Source organism: Dermochelys coriacea, chromosome 9 (genome assembly GCF_009764565.3).
Source record: "Dermochelys coriacea isolate rDerCor1 chromosome 9, rDerCor1.pri.v4, whole genome shotgun sequence".
Lineage (NCBI taxonomy): Eukaryota > Metazoa > Chordata > Testudines > Dermochelyidae > Dermochelys > Dermochelys coriacea.
Window position 1 is genome coordinate 74,196,035 of NC_050076.1, and position 23,155 is coordinate 74,219,189.

A 23,155-nucleotide genomic window follows, 5' to 3' on the forward strand; every position below is an offset into this window, starting at 1 on the left:
TTGAATGTTATAATTCTTGACGTCTGATTTGTGTCCATTTATTCTTTTACGTAGAGACTGTCCAGTTTGACCAATGTACATGGCAGAGGGGCATTGCTGGCATATATAACATTGGTAGATGCGCAGGTGAATGAGCCTCTCCAGTCGGAGAACACTTCAATGCTGCTGGAAATGGCCTACCTTGCTTGTCACCATGAAAGGTTTTCCTCCTTTCCCCCCCCTGCTGCTGGCGATGGCTCATCTTAAGTGATCACTCTCCTTACAGTGTGTATGATAAAACCCGTTGTTTCATATGCTCTGTATGTGTATATAAATCTCCCCACTGTATTTTCCACCAAAGATGCATCACTTAAGATGCATCCGATGAAATGAGCTGTAGCTCACGAAAGCTTATGCTCAAATACATTTGTTTGTCTCTAAGGTGCCACAAGTACTCCTTTTCTTTTTGCAAGTAGTGATAGTCACTGTACAGCTTAAAACCTCTACTACTGATGTTACAATATTTGTGGATTTCACGTTGTACAAATGCAATCAGAAATCTCCAGCACGCAACTTGAAGTGCTGGTCATACTTAAAGTTCATCAAGCTGCAGGGTTGTGTGAACATGTACTGAGATGGGGACAGAGATTAGGTGAGCACTTAGTTTAGTTCAGCAAAGAAAACTCTTTTCTGAGTTGAGACTAGTGTACCTTATTCATTGGCAGTTTCAGTATGAAGAATTTGTGAACTGTGGCAATATTTAACTTACTATCCGATGAAGTGAGCTGTAGCTCATGAAAGCTTATGCTCAAATAGATTTGTTAGTCTCTAAGGTGCCACAAGTACTCCTTTTCTTTTTTAGTAGAAATACTGTATTCTCTGAATTTTTGTGCTCTGGCTTCCTGCAAAACTATTAAAGCTGTGTTCACCGTCAGTTCCAAATATAGACTTGGTTCATTGGAATGGAATACATTAGGTAAGTCACCTGGTGGAAATTGTATGGTACTTCTCCTGCATACCTCACTGGCTTAGTCTGTCCAGGGTGTTCAGGAAGCACAGCCTAGCCCAGCAGGAGCTATGTTCGGTGAGTCAACATTCTTATTAAATGCAGTGATCTGGCTGGAAAACTCCTGCAGGTTTGGCTGCAGCAGTAGGAACAACCAACAGCACAGGATGCTGCATATCAGTGGCCTCAATAAGTCACAAACTGATAATAGGCTTTTGCGAAAATTTCTGATTGGAGTTCACTTTTCACAGTGACTGCCAAAGTTTGTGTGTTGAGATCTGGATTTTGGTTGAGATAATCTCTAGCTTTCCAACGCAATATTTTCTGATTTAACTAACCATTTGTCAAGTCGTCATGTTTATTCATAAACCAAGGATGATTTATTTTGATTTTTTTTAAAGTTTGGTAACATCCCACTCCTCCAATTCTGAGCTTGGTGAACATGAATGAGTGGGGGTTACTCACTAATCATGAGTATTTTTTCAGGCATATTGTAAAATTTAGGTAACTCAAAAATGCCTTATTTTAAAAATTTTAGACTTGAGAATCAAATGCCTTTGGCAGATTGGAAGAAATTTGGTTTAGGTATAATAACTTCATTACAGTTCATTAAATTACTATGTATGCTGGCAGACTTTTTTAACTGAATATTTCAGCCATGATCGTGGAGTGGTGATTTTTTTGTAATTTGTTCCAAAATGCCAACAGCCTGTGGCCACATAATCAAAGGCATGAATTACACAAGTTTTAAAAATGCCTATCTTAAAAATTGTGTAATATGACAATTACTACTGTTTAAAACTAGTAAAGGTAAATAGATTTTTCAGGCTGAAATTTTGTAGTGTCAGACTTCAGTTTAGTGTGAATAGCTTTTTACATCTGATTTACACACTCTTAATGTCAAACTTAATCAAGGAAAAATGTCGCCCATCTCATAGGGTGAGGATATTGATTGGACCAGAAGTGGAATAAATAGCTGGGAAAGAAGGGAGAATGGCTTTTCCTAATCCCTCGGCTCTTCACCTCTTGTTGGCCAGCCAGAGGAGAGCTGGGAGCTGATAGGCCACACACCCAGCCTCCCCAACACACCACTAATTTGAACTTCTTTTAGGGACTTGTGTACCCTTTTTATGTCTGATTTACAAACCCTGAACATCAAACTTCATAAATGAAAAATGCTCAATGGCATAGCTGCTGTGCATGGCTATTGTGTCTTCATGAGGTGTGTTTTAAGTTGGTAAAGTTATTTGCAGTAAAATATTACTCCTACTTTATTGAAGCAACAGAAGCAAATTCACATGGCTAAGATGCAGCCAGATAGTGCATATAATGAACTTCCATCTTGAATGATCCTTTGCAAGTCTTCTTCTTTTGGAAAGAGTAAGGGTAGGAGGGTTAGGTTTTTCAAATCCCTCAGAATTACATCTTCCAACTTCATTTGTGGTCAGCCTCATAGTCTACCTCCTTCAAACTCAGCTCTATATATTTTCTAGAAGTATAATGCCTTCCACACATTCGACATTTCCTCACCATTACAGTCTTGTTCCCAACTTCTACAAGACTGCAATTTTCTGGGATTGTCTACATATCTCCTACTTTGTAATTCAGTCTTTTATGCATTTTCTAAAAAGAGTAAGAAGTAATATTTTCTAATTTTGTCCTGTATATTTTGCTTCTGATTAAGCAACTCTGAGAAACATAAAAATCTGATGCAAGATCTTTTTACAGACTGTGGATATTTGATTTGGTAAGGCCTTTTCCATACTAAAACCATAGTGATTTGAGTTTTTATTTTTATTCTTTGATATAGTGTATGAAAATATGTGGTTTATAGCTAAAAACAGCATGCAGAATTTATTCAACTCTAATTCAATTTACAGTTAATTTCTGGTAAAATACAGTAAATCAGAGATGTTACTGTATGATTTTGCTGTTTAGAAGATGGTATGCCAATTATGCCACCATATTTTCCCTACCATGTTCTTCATGGGTATTTAATGAAATGATAATAAAAAAATTCTTTCTGTCATTCAGGATAGCTTAGTGGAAATATTTGTGGCTTTCATTCTGAGAAAATGTTTCTGAATATTTAATGATTCTTCTTGAAGTGCTGGTCCCTATGTGTATTGCATTGTCGGCTTTGCATATGCTCCATATGCCTGAGACAAGAATTCTTGCAAGTAGTGTCCATTAGTCTGTACCCGCACACCTGTTTTCCTCAGTTTCTGAACCAAGGGCAACAGGAGCGGGGCAGACTGCCCGCCTCTCCTGTTCCTTCTTATCACCGCATGGCCTGAGTCAGAATCATCCAGCATCTGGAGCTTCTCCTTTCTCTTCTTCCTGTAAATATTCAAAGTTTTGATATTATTCTTAGTTTTGTTGTTAATGTTTTGATCATTCTAATTAGTTAGTGTTAATATCCCCATCCTGGGGAACCATCCTGGTCTCCTGGCATAGGACTTAGATTATGCTCAGGATTCCAGGCTTCAAAAACTGCATTTCCTGCTCCTTTCTGATCAGTGATGACCACTGGCACTGCCTCTACAGACTTGGAGAGGCACATATCTCACCCCGTACATCAGCCAGAGTCAGCAAAGTGCGCACCCCCTACTTCTATGTCTGACTCCAGAATGGAGAAGTAGTACTCATCAGAGTAAAGGACACTCTAACAAACACAAAAACAGATCTTCTAAAAGGAGAAATCCTTCCCTACTCCATTCAAGTCCAGTGAGCCTTCACACCCAAGCCATGAGGAGTTATGTCCACCTAACTTGCATGGGCATGTTCAAAAGACTCATAAGATGAAGACTACTTCGGTTCTAGCCTTTGCATCAAATCCAGCACTGATTATGATGCCACCTAAAACAAAACACCAAGAGCAAGAACTGCCATACCTTCAAAGATTGTGAGGTTTGAGTCTCGTTTACCAAGCCATGTAAAGAGTCACCATCTAAAGCTTCTCCAGTGTATCAGTCCTCTGAAGGTACCAGCAATTTAAACTTCTCCTGATCAAATCTTCATCATCACCGACTCACAATCTTCCTTGTTATTGGGACCGCTCCTCACCAGTGAGATACAAACACCTGTGGGAATCCAGAACTCCAGAAAGTCAATCCCCATCCCATCCACTAGCCATGATTCCCGCTCAGTGGATCTGTCAGCACCACCAATAGGCTCAGATCAGGATCAAGAGGAGAGACAGAAAGTTGCTGACTTTTGCCATAAAAACCTCTGTTTACTGGTAGAAAATAGAACAATATGTGAAATAGAAAAAAACCCCTCACTTTTGGTGTTCAAGATGAAAATCAGTAATTTTTCACAGCAGTACTCTCAACTCCCTCCCATTATATAATAGCAGCTATCACAGGAAAATCTATGACTTGCTGCACTAAAAGATGTAATTACATGATGTTCAACATGTATTAGACTATAGATAATTTGATTAGAGATAAATGTTCATTCTGTGAAAGGTTAAGTAGCATCTATCTTTTATATTTTCTTGTATTCTTACACAGGGGTAGCCTGCTGTTGGTGTTATAGTACTGAAGAAAGACACAGATGCAGTTTAAAGTACCCATGTTTTTTCCATTTTAATTAAATGGGAAAATAGCACGTGGCCCCGCAGTACACACCTACTTTATTTTAATGTTTAATATTGACAAAAGTTCTTGAGTGGCATAATCCTAAAAACTTAGCTGCTTGTGTACAGATTGCAAAGTCGTGATGCTAATATAGTGCTTATATGTTTTCTACACACAGTGTGCTCCTTTTCAATATGTACAATTTTGTGTATACAATTTTCATGTAAAGGAGATGCCCTATTACCTTCTTAGTTAAGGTTGTGTTATTACTTTTACACTTAAAACTGTATAAATCTGTAGAACTCACATTATATTACCATATTTTTAACCATCTGAAAGGTTCAATTTGAGTTTCTAGATAATTATTTCACCAGGTTTGCCAACAGTTTTTATTTTCTAAACACTATAAAATCCCTCTCTTCTTAAAATTTCATTTTTTTCTTGGATCCCCTGTAACTGAAATATATAAATATTTCAAATTTTCCACAGTTATCAGTCTTCACTAAAACACTGACATAAGGACACAGACCCAACCCACTTATGATGAATATCATTATCAATATCAATATCAGCGGAGCGGCAGCGAACCAGCGGAGCAGCGGGGACAGCAGAGCAGCTCACAGCAGGAGTTTGCCTGGGACTGGTAAGTATCCGAGTGTGTGTGTTTGCTTGCTGAGGAAGTATCCGAGCGTGTGTTTGCTGGGAGGGAGCCTGAGTGAGTGTCCGATTGGCTGCTAGCCTGCAGGGGGCGGGCATTAGGGTGTCTGTGTGTTTGCGTCAGGGAAGCCTGGCTGTTTAAAAATAGCCAGAGCCTCGCGAACCAGCTGAGCGGCAGCGGAGCAGCGGGGACAGCAGAGCAGCTCACAGCAGGAGTTTGCCTGGGAGTTCGCCTGGAGTGAGCCCAGTGAGGCTTACATCTTGCCAACGTCTCTGAGGAAGCTCCGTAGTAGGTAGGTGATATGGAAGGGGGGGATTCAGCTGTTGTGACCTGCACTGGATGTGCCATGTTTGTCTTTCTTCCACAGGACAGAAGCGACTTTGTCTGTACAAAGTGCAAGCTGGTCTCCATATTGGAAGAGAAGATTGAAGGTCTGGAGCAACAGGTAACGACCCTGCGTTGTATACGAGAGACTGAGGATTTTCTGGACCAAACTCAGGATAGCCTTCTAGGGGCACAAAGCTCTAAAGATGTAGAGCAGGTTGCACAGAGGAGCCAAGAGGCCAGTGAAGAAGCTTGGCAACATGTGACCTCCAGAAGAGGTAAGCGGAATGTCCGGGTTCCAGTAACACAGACACAGGTAACTAACCGCTTTCATGTTCTCTCCACAGGTACCAATGCGGAGAGTGGACCAGATGATATGTCTGGGGGGAGAAAGCGGAAGGAGACTCCGCTGGTTGGGAGGCATGAGATGCGATGTCCTGAGGTTAGGGGTTCCACGACCACCACTCCCAAGAGGAGAAGGCGGGTGGTGGTGGTCGGGGACTCTCTCCTCCGGGGGACTGAGTCATCTATCTGCCGCCCTGACCGGGAAAACCGAGAAGTCTGCTGCTTGCCAGGGGCTAAGATTCGTGATGTGACGGAGAGACTGCCGAGACTCATCAAGCCCTCGGATCGCTACCCCTTCCTGCTTCTCCACGTGGGCACCAATGATACTGCCAAGAATGACCTTGAGCGGATCACTGCGGACTACGTGGCTCTGGGAAGAAGGATAAAGGAGTTGGAGGCGCAAGTGGTGTTCTCGTCCATCCTCCCCGTGGAAGGAAAAGGCCTGGGTAGGGACCGTCGAATCGTGGAGGTCAACGAATGGCTACGCAGGTGGTGTCGGAGAGAAGGCTTTGGATTCTTTGACCATGGGATGGTGTTCCATGAAGGAGGAGTGCTGGGCAGAGACGGGCTCCATCTTACGAAGAGAGGGAAGAACATCTTTGCCAGCAGGCTGGCTAACCTAGTGAGGAGGGCTTTAAACTAGGTTCACCGGGGGAAGGAGACCAAAGCCCTGAGGTAAGTGGGAAAGCGGGATACCGGGAGGAAGCACAGGCAGGAAGGTCTGTGAGGGGAGGGCTCCTGCCTCATACTGGGAATGAGGGGCGATCAACAGGTTATCTCAAGTGCTTATATACAAATGCACAAAGCCTTGGAAACAAGCAGGGAGAACTGGAGGTCCTGGTGATGTCAAGGAATTATGACGTGATTGGAATAACAGAGACTTGGTGGGATAACTCACATGACTGGAGTACAGTCATGGATGGTTATAAACTGTTCAGGAAGGACAGGCAGGGCAGAAAAGGTGGGGGAGTAGCACTGTATGTAAGGGAGCAGTATGACTGCTCAGAGCTCCGGTACGAAACTGTGGAAAAACCTGAGTGTCTCTGGATTAAGTTTAGAAGTGTGTGCAACAAGAGTGATGTCATGGTGGGAGTCTGCTATAGACCACCGGACCAGGGGGATGAGGTGGATGAGGCTTTCTTCCGGCAACTCACGGAAGCTACTAGATCGCATGCCCTGATTCTCATGGGTGACTTTAATTTTCCTGATATCTGCTGGGAGAGCAATACAGCGGTGCATAGACAATCCAGGAAGTTTTTGGAAAGCGTAGGGGACAATTTCCTGGTGCAAGTGCTAGGGGAGCCAACTAGGGGGAGCGCTTTTCTTGACCTGCTGCTCACAAACCGGGTAGAATTAGTGGGGGAAGCAAAAGTGGATGGGAATCTGGGAGGCAGTGACCATGAGTTGGTTGAGTTCAGGATCCTGACGCAGGGAAGAAAGGTAAGCAGCAGGATACGGACCCTGGACTTCAGGAAAGCAGACTTTGACTCCCTCAGGGAACAGATGGCCAGGATCCCCTGGGGGACTAACATGAAAGGGAAGGGAGTCCAGGAGAGCTGGCTGTATTTCAAGGAATCCCTGTTGAGGTTACAGGGACAAACCATCCCGATGAGTCGAAAGAATAGTAAATATGGCAGGCGACCAGCTTGGCTTAATGGTGAAATCCTAGCGGATCTTAAACATAAAAAAGAAGCTTACAAGAAGTGGAAGGTTGGACATATGACCAGGGAAGAGTATAAAAATATTGCTCGGGCATGTAGGAAAGATATCAGGAGGGCCAAATCGCACCTGGAGCTGCAGCTAGCAAGAGATGTCAAGAGTAACAAGAAGGGTTTCTTCAGGTATGTTGGCAACAAGAAGAAAGCCAAGGAAAGTGTGGGCCCCTTACTGAATGAGGGAGGCAAGCTAGTGACAGAGGATGTGGAAAAAGCTAATGTACTCAATGCTTTTTTTGCCTCTGTTTTCACTAACAAGGTCAGCTCCCAGACTGCTGTGCTGGGCAACACAAAATGGGGAAGAGATGACCAGCCCTCTGTAGAGATAGAGGTGGTTAGGGACTATTTAGAAAAGCTGGACGTGCACAAGTCCATGGGGCCGGACGAATTGCATCCTAGAGTGCTGAGGGAATTGGCGGCTGTGATTGCAGAGCCCTTGGCCATTATCTTTGAAAACTCGTGGCGAACGGGGGAAGTCCCGGATGACTGGAAAAAGGCTAATGTAGTGCCCATCTTTAAAAAAGGGAAGAAGGAGGATCCTGGGAACTACAGGCCGGTCAGCCTCACCTCAGTCCCTGGAAAAATCATGGAGCAGGTCCTCAAAGAATCAATCCTGAAGCACTTAGAGGAGAGGAAAGTGATCAGGAACAGTCAGCATGGATTCACCAAGGGAAGGTCATGCCTGACTAATCTAATCGCCTTTTATGATGAGATTACTGGTTCTGTGGATGAAGGGAAAGCAGTGGATGTATTGTTTCTTGACTTTAGCAAAGCTTTTGACACGGTCTCCCACAGCATTCTTGTCAGCAAGTTAAGGAAGTATGGGCTGGATGAATGCACTATAAGGTGGGTAGAAAGCTGGCTAGATTGTCGGGCTCAACGGGTAGTGATCAATGGCTCCATGTCTAGTTGGCAGCCGGTGTCAAGTGGAGTGCCCCAGGGGTCGGTCCTGGGGCCCGTTTTGTTCAATATCTTCATAAATGATCTGGAGGATGGTGTGGATTGCACTCTCAGCAAATTTGCGGATGATACTAAACTGGGAGGAGTGGTAGATACGCTGGAGGGGAGGGATAGGATACAGAAGGACCTAGACAAATTGGAGGATTGGGCCAAAAGAAATCTAATGAGGTTCAATAAGGATAAGTGCAGGACCCTGCACTTAGGATGGAAGAATCCAATGCACCGCTACAGACTAGGGACCGAATGGCTCGGCAGCAGTTCTGCGGAAAAGGACCTAGGGGTGACAGTGGACGAGAAGCTGGATATGAGTCAGCAGTGTGCCCTTGTTGCCAAGAAGGCCAATGGCATTTTGGGATGTATAAGTAGGGGCATAGCGAGCAGATCGAGGGACGTGATCGTTCCCCTCTATTCGACACTGGTGAGGCCTCATCTGGAGTACTGTGTCCAGTTTTGGGCCCCACACTACAGGAAGGATGTGGATAAATTGGAAAGAGTACAACGAAGGGCAACGAAAATGATTAGGGGTCTAGAGCACATGACTTATGAGGAGAGGCTGAGGGAGCTGGGATTGTTTAGTCTGCAGAAGAGAAGAATGAGGGGGGATTTGATAGCTGCTTTCAACTACCTGAAAGGGGGTTTCAAAGAGGATGGCTCTAGACTGTTCTCAATGGTAGCAGATGACAGAACGAGGAGTAATGGTCTCAAGTTGCAATGGGGGAGGTTTAGATTGGATATTAGGAAAAACTTTTTCACTAAGAGGGTGGTGAAACACTGGAATGCGTTACCTAGGGAGGTGGTAGAATCTCCTTCCTTAGAGGTTTTTAAGGTCAGGCTTGACAAAGCCCTGGCTGGGATGATTTAACTGGGACTTGGTCCTGCTTTGAGCAGGGGGTTGGACTAGATGACCTTCTGGGGTCCCTTCCAACCCTGATATTCTATGATTCTATGATTCTATGAATATCACCATAATGTATTTTCTTTATTGCCATAGAAGCAGTGGAGACTGTCTCCCCAAAGTGCTTCCCTACACAGAAGCAGGAGATGAGATCTGGTGACAGCTGGAGCCCAGTAGGGGAGCCATGCAAGTTAGGTGTTGCAAGGCCTGTACTCCATCTGATCCTACTATCCATTTACACTGCAGGATAAGTGACTCAGCATGGTTTGTTTTATAGCACACCCAGAAATGATGTATCTACAGCTATGAATTTCTGGGGATACCCTAATGGAAATCTGAGACAATTGTGAGTAACACAGATGAGATAATTAGTGTAGTTATTCTGGAGAGGTGGGAAGTCAGATATGTGGTCCTGGCTGAAACTTATGGAGAGAGACCCTAATTTTTAAATTCAAGTTTGGGTTCAGGCCTGGATTTTTAATTCCTTTCCAAAATGTGTAAGTATTTGCATTGATGATTCTGATTAGAGTCCATCATTGATTATTTTATTAATATGAGAGCCATCAGTGTGTTCAGCTCTGGTTGGGGTACATGTATTATGCTGATTATATGTTATCATATCATTAATTAATAAAAGTTGTAACCATTACCATTTACCATAATGGATCTTGTGATTTAATTTTGACAGGCTATGGCATTTCCAATGGAAAAGATGAGCTATAAAAATTAGCATTAGATGACTAATACATCTTTTCTATCTGCCTGCTATTGCAGTATAAGCAAACTGGTTTTAATAGGTGCCATGTTTGTATTGAAATAACTGAGGGAAATCCTATTGTGGGTCTCATTCACTTTAAATTTAAAATCCCAGCCACACATGGACAAAATTAATTCCCATTTCATCCTTATCTTCTTGGGTGATCTTGTCCAGCATTAGCCACCTTATCTGATTGTTACTCCCAGTCATTCATGCATTTCTGTGCATTGGAGAAACAGGTTTCATACACTGAAAAGTAGGGTATTGCTCTGCAAACAAAACAATTACCCCCAACACAAAATATACAGAGTACTTTGAAGTATTTCAGTATTTTTCCTCACACAAGATGCTTATCTATTTAGGTTTCCTATGGCTTTATATTTGTATTATTTATTTTTTCTCTTGCACATCCACAAAAAGCAAAATTAAGATCCAATACACTTATGTTTCAGATTTTCTAATTAGTGAAATCCTCTTCTTTGTGCTAAAAGGAAGGGAGTCAGAGATGGACTCATTGGGGGCATATACAATTCAGAAGAGTTGAGAGAGGTAATATATGCCACAAAAGACAAGGAGTACAGATCTCCAGAGATCTGTGTCTGACTCTAAATCCTGTGACTTCACTACCATAATAATAATGCCCAGCTATTCTGTAGCATTCTTCATCCATAGATCTCAAAATGACTGACAAATGAAGATAAAAACCATCACCCCCATTTTAAAGAAGAGGAAAATGAGGTAGAGAGGAGTACGGTAATTGCCTAAGATCACAACAGGTCACTGACAGAGCTGGGGGTAGAACTCAGACCTCTAGTTGGCCATGTGGAGCAAGACCCTTCATGCAACTCAATGGTATCTGTCTGTCTGTTCTATGATAATTTTTGAAAACAGAAAAGCCTGATTTCCACTGATGTGAGAGGAAAATCAGGCACAGAGAGCCCAGTCCATTTGTTGCTGCAGGCACAGCAATTTTTCTGGTGTATCCCGTTGCTGCCTACACACATCACAGACAAAATGTGCAACTGCCTAGTCTATTGTCCTGTAAGAAATGGAAAAAATTCTTGGGGCAAAAAGAATATGTTACAGTATACTAACATAGTCTTCAAAAAATGCCTACAGACATGGGTGCATTTTCTGGCTTCAATTCTTTCCAGAATTACCTGTGGATGCACATGAATCAAAGGTATGTATGCTTATACCTTATAAAATGTTTTACTGCATAAAATTCTCATTCTTTCACATAACAGATGAACAAAAGGAATGTTTTATGAATTGGGCTCTTAAATTGCTTACTTTCTTTGTTAAACCTTGATGTTTTTGCATACCGTGTATTAGAGAAGTATACAAACATTTTCTTCTAGGGGAAAATTTCTAATTTCCTTTTAAAAACTGGCAACCTTATGACTCAAAAACATGATAAAACATCACAGTCTATTTCTAAATGCTTTGCATTTTAATATGGTTGAAGTTAAGGCAGTAAGCAATTTCAGAGATTTTCCCTTGAGCTGTGTAGTTCTTTTCATATGTAATTATTCTCTGAGTGCATTAGATAATGCTATGGTTCCCACAGCTGTATACACGTCTATAAATCATTAATGAGGCAGTTAACTGAAACAAAACTATAAAAGATTTGCATTACCCGGCAGAACCCAGCCTTAATTGACTTCCAGTTATTTACAATTAATTTTTCCATTTGGAATAATAATTGCAAGTAACTTAGTTTTTTTTTATTGCTCAGGAATTAGATGCTGTCTATTCATCAAAAGTTTTTACAACAAAACTCTGTCAGCAACAAGCCTGAGGTAAACTTATTTTTATAGACTATATGCACAATTTGTGCACACACACTGATATAAATAAACTGTGCATTAAAATAATTGTGTGAAAATAGTGAATTGGGATAAAGTGGTTGTCCAAGTTAACATTTTTTTTTAAAATCACATTCCTAAATTATACTTTATGTTAATTTCCTTTTATATAATAGGTGTATGAAAGGAAAAGTGATGGATGAAAATGTCTGTATGGTAGATAGACAAGGTGCATGAGGCAATATTTTTTCTTGGACCAACTTCTGTTCATGAGAGAGACAAGCTTTCGAACTTACACAGAGCTCTTCCTCAGGAACTGAAGAAGAGCTCAGTGTAAGCTCAGAAGCTTGTCTCTCTCACCAACAGAAGCTGGCCCAATAAACACCCACCCGCTTTTTGTGTTTAATATTCTGGGACCAATATGGCTACAACAACACTGAATGGTAAATGACAGACTAAAGCATGTGTGTTAAGAATGAGTAAATGCATATTTATGCATATGCATTATTTTAGTCCTTTTTTCCCTTTGACTGTAATTTAGACATAAGGGCATAAATGCTCCAAAGTCTATTAAGTTAATGTGTGTTTTGTTACTCTCTTTTCAAATAGCATATACATTAATCTAATATATATTGTAAATCTTTGCAGATCATTGACTCAATCTAGGATGCCAGTGTCTGGTAGACATGTATAACTAAAAGACCTGTTCTCCCTGCCATACATGCTTGACTCTGATTGACACTAATGGTTTTGCATATATTTATCAAGAAGGGAAAGACTTTTAAGCCATGTGTTGAAACTTCTAATGAAACTTCTAAGGTGAAAAAAGATGTAACCCACGCACAGCAGCTGACTTTAAATTTCATCAGCTCAGTTGGCTTTTAATTTTCCAAACAGCCAAGTAATTAGGCCATATTAAGAGTAACTGCTGGCCAATTTTCAGTTTTTAAATTGTAAGTGATTTAATAAGTCCCTCAAAATACGCTGGGATCTGATGACTGTATAGCATTGACCTTGGAAGCCTGTGCTCCCCTCTGTGCCTGCCTAAATGAACCACTTTCTTATTTCTCCAATCCACCACAGGGTAAGAGTGCAAAGCAAAAAAAAAAAGTATTTTCTGTGGTCCAAGTAGAATGCAGAGGGATTTCGCAGGAGGAAAAACGGCTTCATTTCTTTTTCTAAAAAATTTAAATAACATTGTTATCCTTGTCTTGTATTTAAGGCTCCCTCCCTCCGTGCACCATGAATAAGTGTGACACAAAGCTAATGGAACTGGAATGGAAATTGGAAACATAGTGAATATGGGAAAGTGCTGTCACAGTAAGAACTAAGATTTATAATTTGGGTAGACTGGGAGATGTAGTTGCACTGGTAAGTATCAGAAAACTTAATGCTGAGTGATGTTAAAGCTAATGGTTGACTTCTTAGCCTTACCAATAAGCTCCAGCTAAAGGTCACTATAGTTGTTGCTGTTCAGCTTTTGCAGATCAATCAGACACTTGTAACCTTGAAAAATCTCTCAATCTACTACAGAAGTAATTTTTTTTTAGGTTATGTCAAGTTATGTACCATTGGATCATATTACAATTTGTAATGTAAAATAACATGACACGCCTAGACATGGGTCATTCAGGCTGTCAGTAATTCAGATGCTGGCAAATTGGTCCTCTCTCTTCACCAGTCCATGAACTTCACAGATACTTAACTTCTTCATGCTATGCTAGCTCACCACATTATTTTGCTGGGAAAGCTACTAAGTTATGTGAAGTCAGAGAGGCTTTTCCAACTGAAATTGTGGTGTCACCTGATGGGGGAAACGGCTTTGTTATTTGCACTAATATATTGCATGCTTTAATGTGGACAGTAAATGTATGATTAGTAACCACATAATGCAATACAAACTTTATAATATAAATTCAGATTTATATTATGTATCCATGGTTTCATATGAATAGCATCATTTTTCAATTGGATGTAATTTTCTAAGTACACCGCTATCCCGATATAACGTGGTCCTCGGGAGCCAAAAAAATCTTACCACGTTATAGGTGAAACTACATTATATTGAACTTGCTTGCATCCAAGTCATGGTGCAACTGGCACACTGCTGACTATCTTAAGAGGTTTGGTGTGCCTCTGCACTAGTATCAGTTACTGCCTTTTTATTTTATATGTGGTGCCTAGAGCATAAGACAGGCAGAGATAAAATAAACAAATACATTTTAATCTTAACATGTTAAAGCTCCAGTTTCATTTGGATACATGTGCATGGAACTGGAGCAAGGATAGGACTCTTGATGCTCTATACTATCAGAATGTTGTGAAAACACAGGGAATGTCTCCATGCCAAAAACAAAATAAACAACCAAACAAGGTTCTCATAAGGTGAGCAGCACCAAGATACAGGAATTTTTATGGCCACCACTGGCCTAAATCTCTGGAATTGTCTCATTTGTTAACTAAAAGTTCTCTTAGAATTGCTGGAGCTATTGAACAATGCCCAGGGAAAGTCCATCTTCTAAACTCCCTTCTCTTCCACTCTGATAAAGACTGAGAAGTATGACCGCTGTATACTTATTTATCTCATCTCTCGCCATTCAAGTAAAGGTAGACTGATAGTATAGATAGCCTTGACCTTTCAATTTCAGTTGTGAAGTTCTTGGGTGTTGGTTCAGTCCCCTCTCTGACTGTTCTAGCAAACCAGATTCATAACAGAATATTGTGCGTCTGTATTAGCAATAGAGACATGGGCCTCAGATTTAGTATCATTCTGTAGGAAATATAGGGATTTTGGATTTAAATACAAATCATGGTCCAGCTATATGGGCAGGTTCTAGTGTATTTCTAGTAGGGGGAAAAACTGCATATTAGGCTGGCAGAGATACTATAATCATAATCATGGAGGACTTATAGGAAAGTCAGAAAGTCCTTACAAGTTTGTGTGAGAATGGGGGAGGGGAAAAGACAGCAATTAGCTTTTAAGGCCAATGAACTCTTCATTTCCCCAGAACTGAACCATTGGCTGAAAGCCAAAGGAAGGAGATGACGCCTTAAAAAGGATTTAACCACCAGAATCTACAAGCTTCAGTTTTATTTTGACCCAAGCTTAAAGTCCTTACAAAAACAGTGCATATATCTTCAAGCATATTGCTGAAGCCAAATGTCTGAAAAAATACTCCAAAAATCACAAGAGACCAACTCTAGTATGGAGAAATTTTAGTGCATAAATATCAGTTATCAGGGATTTAGACAAGATCATGTATTGAAAGATATATTAATATCTCATATTTCCAATTGCACCTCAAAGTAGTAAAGCTCCTTTTTATTGATAATGAGCCCTGAAGAGGACTTTTATCCTTTATCAGAGAACATAATTTGTTTCCTGTACTCCTCCTACCTCCACATAAAGGATGGATGGGTAAGATGCCTATACCAATTGTCCAACAAAATCAGAAGTAGTTTGGGGTATGATGCAAACAGCAACTAGTAATCCAGTTGCATGTAGTCAATATAAGAGTTTTTCGTATTTTCATTGCTTTCACTTACATGAGAATATAAAATGTCATGTTTCATATTGAGTCAATATTTTTTTTAAATCCTGCGTTTCAATTTTTTGTCCACAATGGCCTAAGACAAACTTCTGCAGCCAGAGCTACAGCCACCTTTTTTTCAAAAGAGAAGTCCCAAAGTTAGATTCCTAAATCGACCCATAGTGGCCTGATTTTCAGAGTTGCTGAGCACTCACAATTCTCTTTTCACCACACTGAGAGTTGTAGGAGCTCACTAGGTCTGAAATTCAGGCCAGTTATTTAGACTTATCACATAGTATCTAAGAACCTCACAAACATTAAGTGAGTTACATTTCAGTGGGTAAATATAATTCCTTATCGTGAATAAAAAGACTGAAAACAAATTTCACTAAGAAATAAATGGATATGACTATAACACCAGGAGACTGAAAATAATATTTTGTTGATGATCACTTTTAATATCCTTAGGCCCAAATCCTGTACCAAGCCCTAGCAGGTGGGCTGGGGGAGGAAGAGGAAGAACGGAAAATCTTCTCCATCACAAAGCCATGGAACAGCAGAGGAGGACCCTACTCCATTATCTTCAGGAGCACTTTCCCTGGGAGTTGGGGAAGACAGAAGTATCCTGCTGCAGACAGCCCCTATACAGCTGGGTTGTGTCTCTTGCAAGGGATGCACACAGGGCCATCCTTAGGCATACACAGCATAAATGGCTGCATAGGGCACCCAAAAATTTGGGGCACCACTGGGTCTTAGTGTCCACCCTTCTTTTCCTATCCCTATTCTGACTTTTCCAGCCAACCATAGCTGGCTGCTGCAACCTGGTGAGTCTTCCTCTGGAAGGGATCTAGTATTTAAAAGTGAAAAAGCCTTCCAGCCTGCCAGAACTATTAGCACAACACTGAAACTGTTAAAGAGCCATTCAAGTGGTAATGAAGCCATTTAAAGGCATTTGCCAATCCCCAGGTATATAGACTCATAACTTTAAGGTCAGAGTGGACCATTATGATCATCTAGTCTGACCTCCTGCACAACGCAGGCCACAGAATCTCACTCACCCACTCCTGTAATAAACCCCTGACCTATGTCTGAGCTATTGAAGTCCTCAAATCATGGTTTAAAGACTTGAAGGTGCAGAGAATCCTCCAGCAAGTGACTTCTGCCAATCTGCCCTGGAGGAAAATTCGTTCCCGACCCCATATAAACCCTGAGCATGTGGGTAAGACTAACCAGCCAGACATCCAGGAAATAATTCTCTGCAGTGACTCAGATCCCACGCCATCTAACATCCCATCATAGGCCATTGGGCATATTTACTGCTAATAGTCAAAGGTCAATTAATTGCCAAAATTAGGCTATCCCACCATACCCATCCCCTCCATAAGCTTAATCAAACCAGACAGGTCTTTTGCCCCCACTGCTCCCCTTGGAAGGCTGTTCCAGAATTTCACTCCTCTGATGCTTAGAATCCTTCATCTAACTTTAAGCTTAAACTTCCTGATGGCCAGTTTATATCCATTTGTTCTTGTGTTCACATTGGTACTGATCTTAAATAATTCCTCTCCATCCCTGGTATTTATCCCACTGATATATTTATAGAGAGCAATCATACCTCACCTCAGCCCTCTTTTGGTTAGGCTAAACAAGCCAAGCTCTTTGAGTCTCCTTTCATAAGACAGGTTTTTCATTCCTTGGATCATCCCAGTAGCCCTTCTCTGTACCTGTTCCAGTTTGAATTCATCCTTCCTAAACATGGGAGACCAAACTGCACACAGTATTCCAGATGAGGTCTCACAGTGCCTTGTATAACAGTACTAACACCTCGTTATCTCTACTGGAAATACCTTGCCTGATGCATCCCAAGACCGCATTAGCTTTTTTCATGGCCACATCACATTGACGGCTCATGGTCATCCTCTGATCAACCAATACTCTGAGATCCTTCTCCTCCTCTGTTACTTCCAACTGATGAGTCCCCAGTTTATAATAAAAATTCCTGTTATTAATCCCTAAATGCATGACCTTGCACTTTTCACTATTAAATTTCATCCTATTATTCCAGTTTACAAAGTCATCCAGATCTTCCTGTATGATATTCTGGTCCTTCTCTATATTGGCAATACCTCCCAGCTTTGTGTCATCCACAAACTTTATTAGCACACTCCCACTTTTTCTGCCAAGGTCAGTAATAAAAAGATTAAATAATATTGGTCCCAAAACCGATCCCTGAGGAACTCCACTAGTAACCTCCCTCCAGCCTGACAGTTCAGTAAGACCTGTTGTAGTCTCCCCTTTTACCAGTTCCTTATCCACCTTTCAATTTTCATATTACTCCCCATCTTTTCCAATTTAACTAATAATTCCTCATGTGGAACTGTAACAAATGCCTTACTGAAATCAAGGTAAATTAGATCCACTGCGTTTCCTCTGTCTAAAAAATCTGTTACTTTCTCAAAGAAGGAGATCCGGTTGGTTTGGCATGATCTACCTTTTGTAAAAACATGTTGTATTTTGTCCCAATTACCATTGACCTCAATGTTCTTAACTACTTTCTCCTTCAAAATTTTTTCCAAGACCTTGCATACTACAGATGTCAAACTAACAGGCCTGTAGTTTCCCAGATCACATTTTTTCCCTTTCTTAAAAATAGGAACTATATTAGCAATTCTCCAGTCATACAATACAACCCCTGAGTTTACAGATTCATTAAAAATTCTTATTAATGGGCTTGCAATTTCATGTGCAACTTCCTTTAGTATTCTTGGATGAAGATGATCTGAGCCCCCCGATTTAGTCCCATTAAGCCGTTCGAGTTTGGCTTCTACCTCGGATGTAGTAATATCTGCCTCCATATCTTCATTCCCATTTGTCATCTTGCCATTATCCCTAAGCTCCTCATTAGCCTCATTAAAGACTGAGGTATTTGTTTAGATATTGGGCCATGCCTAAATTATCCTTAACCTCTACTCCATCCTCAGTGTTTAGCGGTCCCACTTCTTCTTTCTTTGTTTTCTTCTTATTTATATGGCTATAGAACCTTTTATTATTGGTTTTAATTCCCTTTGCAAGGTCCAACTCTACTTGACTTTTAGCCTCTCACTTTATCCTTACATGTTCTGGCCTCAATAAGGTAGCTTCCCTAGCTGATGCCACCCTTGTAGGCTTTCTGCTTTTTCTTAATTACCTCTGTGAGATGCTTGCTTATCCAGCTTGATCTACAACTTCTCCCTATGAATTTTTTCCCCTTTCTTGGGATACAGGCTTCTGATAGTTTCTGCAACTTTGACTTGAAGTAATTCCAGGCCTCCTCCACCTTTAGATCCACAAGTTCTTCAGTCCAGTCTACTTCCCTAACTAATTTCCTTAATTTTTTTAAGTGAGCCCTTTTGTAATCAAAAACTCTAGTTGCAGATTTATTTTTGTTAATCTTTCCGTTCAGTTTGAACTGAATTAGCTCATGATCGCTCGAACCAAGGTTGTTCCCTACAACCATTTCTTCTATGAGGTCTTCACAACTCACCAAAACCACATCTAAAATGGCATCCCCTTTTGTTGATTCAGCAACTACTTGGCGAAGGAATCCATCAGCTATCGTACCCAGGAAAATCTGAGCCATATTATTATTACTAGCACTTGTCCTCCAGTCTATATCTGGGAAGTAAAAGTCTTCCATGGTCACACAATTCCCATTAGTATTTACTTCATTAAAAACATTAAAGAGGTCTCTATATATATCCAAATTAGATCCCGGCGGTCTGTAGCACACCCCAACACTATCCCAGGGTAGGCTCTAGTAGCTTTCTTCCCCAATGTGATTTTTGCCCAAACTGACTCTGTCTTATTCATTCCATCCCTTATTTCTTTAAAGTCTACCTCATCATTGATATACAATGCTACTCCACCACCTTTGTCTTTATTTCTGTCTTTCTGAACATACCCTTCAATACCTGTACTCTAGTCATGACTACTAGTCCACCATGTTTCTATTATCCCTATAATATCTGGTTTCACTTCCTGCACCAGTAACTCTAGTTCCTCCATTTTGTTACCCAGGCTTCTCGCATTGGTGTACAAACATTTTAATTTTTGCTGTTTGGCCTCGCTCACATTCTTTGCCCAATTAGGCACAGACATTCTACCACCAGTATCACCTATTAGACTGGTATCTATGCTACCCTTCCTCCTTATATCCATTCTCCTACCCACGGCTGTATCCTTTCTTACTTTGTTTTCTTCCCTCTCAATGTTAAAATCCAGCGTGGAGATTACCTGGACATCTCCCACAAATTCCTCGTTTAAAGCTCTATTAATCAGTTGTGCCAGCCTACATCCTAGAAGACTATTGCCCTCCCTACTCAGGTGAAGTCCATCCCGAGAGAACACTCCTCTGTCCATGAATGCCTCCCAGCAGCCATACATCCCAAAGTCCTCCTTATAGCACCACTGCCTGAGCCATAGATTCATAGATACTAAGGTCAGAAGGGACCATTCTGATCATCTAGTCCGACCTCCTGCACAGTGCAGGCCACAGAATCTCACCCACCCACTCCTATGAAAAACCTCACCCATGTCTGAGCTATTGAAGTCCTTAAATCATGGTTTAAAGACTTCAAGGAGCAGAGAAGCCTCCCTCAAGTCAACCATGCCCCATGCTACAGAGGAAGGCAAAAAACCTCCAGGGCCTCTCCAATCTGCCCTGGAGGAAAATTCCTTCCCAACCCCAAATAAGGCGATCAGCTAAACCTTGAGCATATGGGCAAGATTCACCAGCCACATACTGCAGAAAATTCTTTCCTGGGTAACTCAGATCCCATCCATCTAATATCCCATCTCAGGGGATTTGGCCTATTTACCCTGAATATTTAAAGATCAATTACTTACCAAAATCCCATTATCCCATCATACCATCTCCTCCATAAACTTATCAAGTAGAATCTTAAAACCAGATAGATCTTTTGCCCCCACTGCTTCCCTTGGAAGGCTATTCCAAAACTTCACTCCTCTGATGGATAAAAACTTTGTCTGATTTCAAGTCTAAACTTCCTGGTGGCCAGTTTATACCCATTTGTTCTTGTGTCCACATTGGTGCTGAGCTGAAATAATTCCTCTCCCTCTCCTGTATTTATCCCTCTGATATATTTATAGAGAGCAATCATATCTCCCCTCAACCTTCTTTTAGTTAGGCTAAACAAGCCAAGCTCCTTAAGTCTCCTTTCATAAGACAAGTTTTCCATTCCTCGGATCATCCTAGTAGCCCTTCTCTGTACCTGCTCCAGCTTGAATTCATCCTTTTTAAACATGGGAGACCAGAACTGCACACAGTATTCTAGGTGAGGTCTCACCAGTGCCTTGTATAACGGTACTAAAACCTCCTTATCCTTACTGGAAATGCCTCTCCTGATGCATCCCAAAACTGCATTAGCTTTTTTCACAGCCATATCACATTGGTAGCTCATAGTCATCCTATGATCAACCAATACTCCAAGGTCCTTCTCCTCTTCCGTTACTTCTAATTGATGCGTCCCCAATTTATAACTAAAATTCTTGTTATTAATCCCTAAATGCATAACCTTACACTTCTCACTATTAAATTTCATCCTATTACTATTACTCCAGTTTACAAGGTCATCCAGATCCTCCTGTATAATATCCCGATCCTTCTCCGAATTGGCAATACCTCCCAGCTTTGTATCATCTGCAAACTTTATTAGCACACTCCCACTTTTTGTGCCAAGGTCAGTAATAAAAAGATTAAATAAGATTGGTCCCAAAACCGATCCCTGAGGAACTCCACTGGTAACCTCCCTCCAACCTGACAGTTCGCCTTTCAGTAGGACCCGTTGCAGTCTCCCCTTTAACCAATTCCTTATCCACCTTTTGATGTTCATATTGATCCCCATCTTTTCCAATTTAACTAATAATTCCCCATGTGGCACGGTATCAAATGCCTTACTGAAATCTAGGTAAATTAGATCCACTGCATTTCCTTTATCTAAAAAATCTGTTACTTTTTCAAAAAAGGAGATTAGGTTGGTTTGGCACGATCTACCTTTTGTAAAACCATGTTGTATTTTGTCCCATTTACCATTGATTTCAATGTCCTTAACTAATTTCTCCTTCAAAATTTTTTCCAGGACCTTGCATACTACAGATGTCAAACTAACTGGCCTGTAGTTACCCGGATCACTTTTTTTTCTCCTTTCTTAAAAATAGGAACTATATTAGCAATTCTCCAATCATTCGGTATTACTCCTGAGTTTACAGATTCATTAAAATTCTTGCTAATGGGCTTGCAATTTCAGCTGCCAATTCCTTTAATATTCTTGGATGAAGATTATCTGGGCCCCCCGATTTAGTCCCATTAAGCTGTTTCAGTTTCGCTTCTACCTCAGATATGGTAATATCTACCTCTATATCCTCCTTCCCATTTGTCATGCTACCATTATCCCCAAGATCCTCTTTAGCCTTATTAAAGACTGAGGCAAAGTATTTGTTTAGATATTGGGCCATGCCTAGATTATCTTTAACCTCCACTCCATCCTCAGTGTTAAGCGGCCCCACTTCTTCTTTCTTAGTTTTCTTCTTATTTATATGGCTATAGAACCTTTTACTATTGGTTTTAATTCCCTTTGCAAGGTCCAACTCTACTCGACTTTTAGCCTGTCTCACTTTATCCCTACATGTTCTGACCTCAATTAGGTAGCTTTCCTTGCTGATCCCTCCCATCTTCCACTCCCTGTACGCTTTCTGCTTCTTCTTAATCACCTCTCTAAAATGCTTGCTCATCCAGCGTGATCTACAACTCCTTCCTATGAATTTTTTCCCCTTTCTTGGGATACAGGCTTCTGATAGCTTCTTCAGTTTTGATTTAAAGTAATCCCAGGCCTCCTCTACCTTTAGATCCACAAGTTCTTCAGTCCAATCCACTTCCCTAACTAATTTCCTTAATTTTTGAAAGTCAGCCCTTTTGAAATCAAAAACCCTAGTTGCAGATTTATATTTGTTAATCCTTCCATTTAGTTTGAACTGAATTAGCTCATGATCACTCGAGCCAAGATTGTCCCCTACAACCATTTCTTCTATGAGGTCCTCGCTACTCACCAAAATTAAATCTAAAATGGCATCCCCTCTAGTCGGTTCAGCAACTACTTGATGAAGGAATCCATCAGTTATCGCATCTAGGAAAATCTGAGCCCTATTATTACTACTAGCACTGGTCCTCCAGTCTATATCTGGGAAGTTAAAGTCTTCCATGATCACGCAGTTTCCATTAGTATTTACTTCATTAAAGACATTAAAAAGGGCTCTATCCATATCCAAATTAGATCCCGGAGGTCTATAGCACACCCCAAGCACTATCATAGGAGAGGCTTTACTAGTTTTCTTCCCCAATGTAACTTTTGCCCAGACGGACTCTGTCTTATCCATTGCATCGCTTCTTATTTCTTTACATTCTACCTCATCATTGATATACAATGCTACTCCACCCCCTTTACCTTTGTTTCTGTCTTTCCTAAAGAGCACATACCCTTCAATACCTGTAGTCCAGTCATGACTACTATTCCACCATGTTTCTGTTATCCCTATAATATCTGGT

General features: G+C 41.0%; 1 protein-coding gene and 1 long non-coding RNA gene across 5 annotated transcripts in view; one reads left to right on the plus strand and one right to left on the minus strand.

Annotated features, from left to right (window-relative positions):
- Positions 1–3,224: 3,224 nt before the first annotated feature.
- The window catches only part of DACH2 (dachshund family transcription factor 2), a 511,793-nt gene continuing 491,862 nt past the window's right edge, over positions 3,225–23,155 (minus strand). For 2 of the 4 annotated variants that reach the window (XM_043492056.1, XM_043492052.1), the window contains one exon: positions 3,228–3,325. In XM_043492056.1, coding sequence (XP_043347991.1) covers positions 3,267–3,325 — 59 coding nt within the window. In that variant the 3' untranslated portion in view covers positions 3,228–3,266. Of the gene's footprint in view, positions 3,326–23,155 lie in introns of all 4 variants that reach the window. The other 2 variants (XM_043492054.1, XM_043492053.1) reach the window with 2 other exon arrangements.
- LOC122455698 lies at positions 10,592–12,175 on the plus strand. Its single transcript, XR_006274099.1, has 3 exons — positions 10,592–10,769; positions 10,893–10,958; positions 11,959–12,175. It is a non-coding gene; the product is annotated as an uncharacterized LOC122455698 (long non-coding RNA).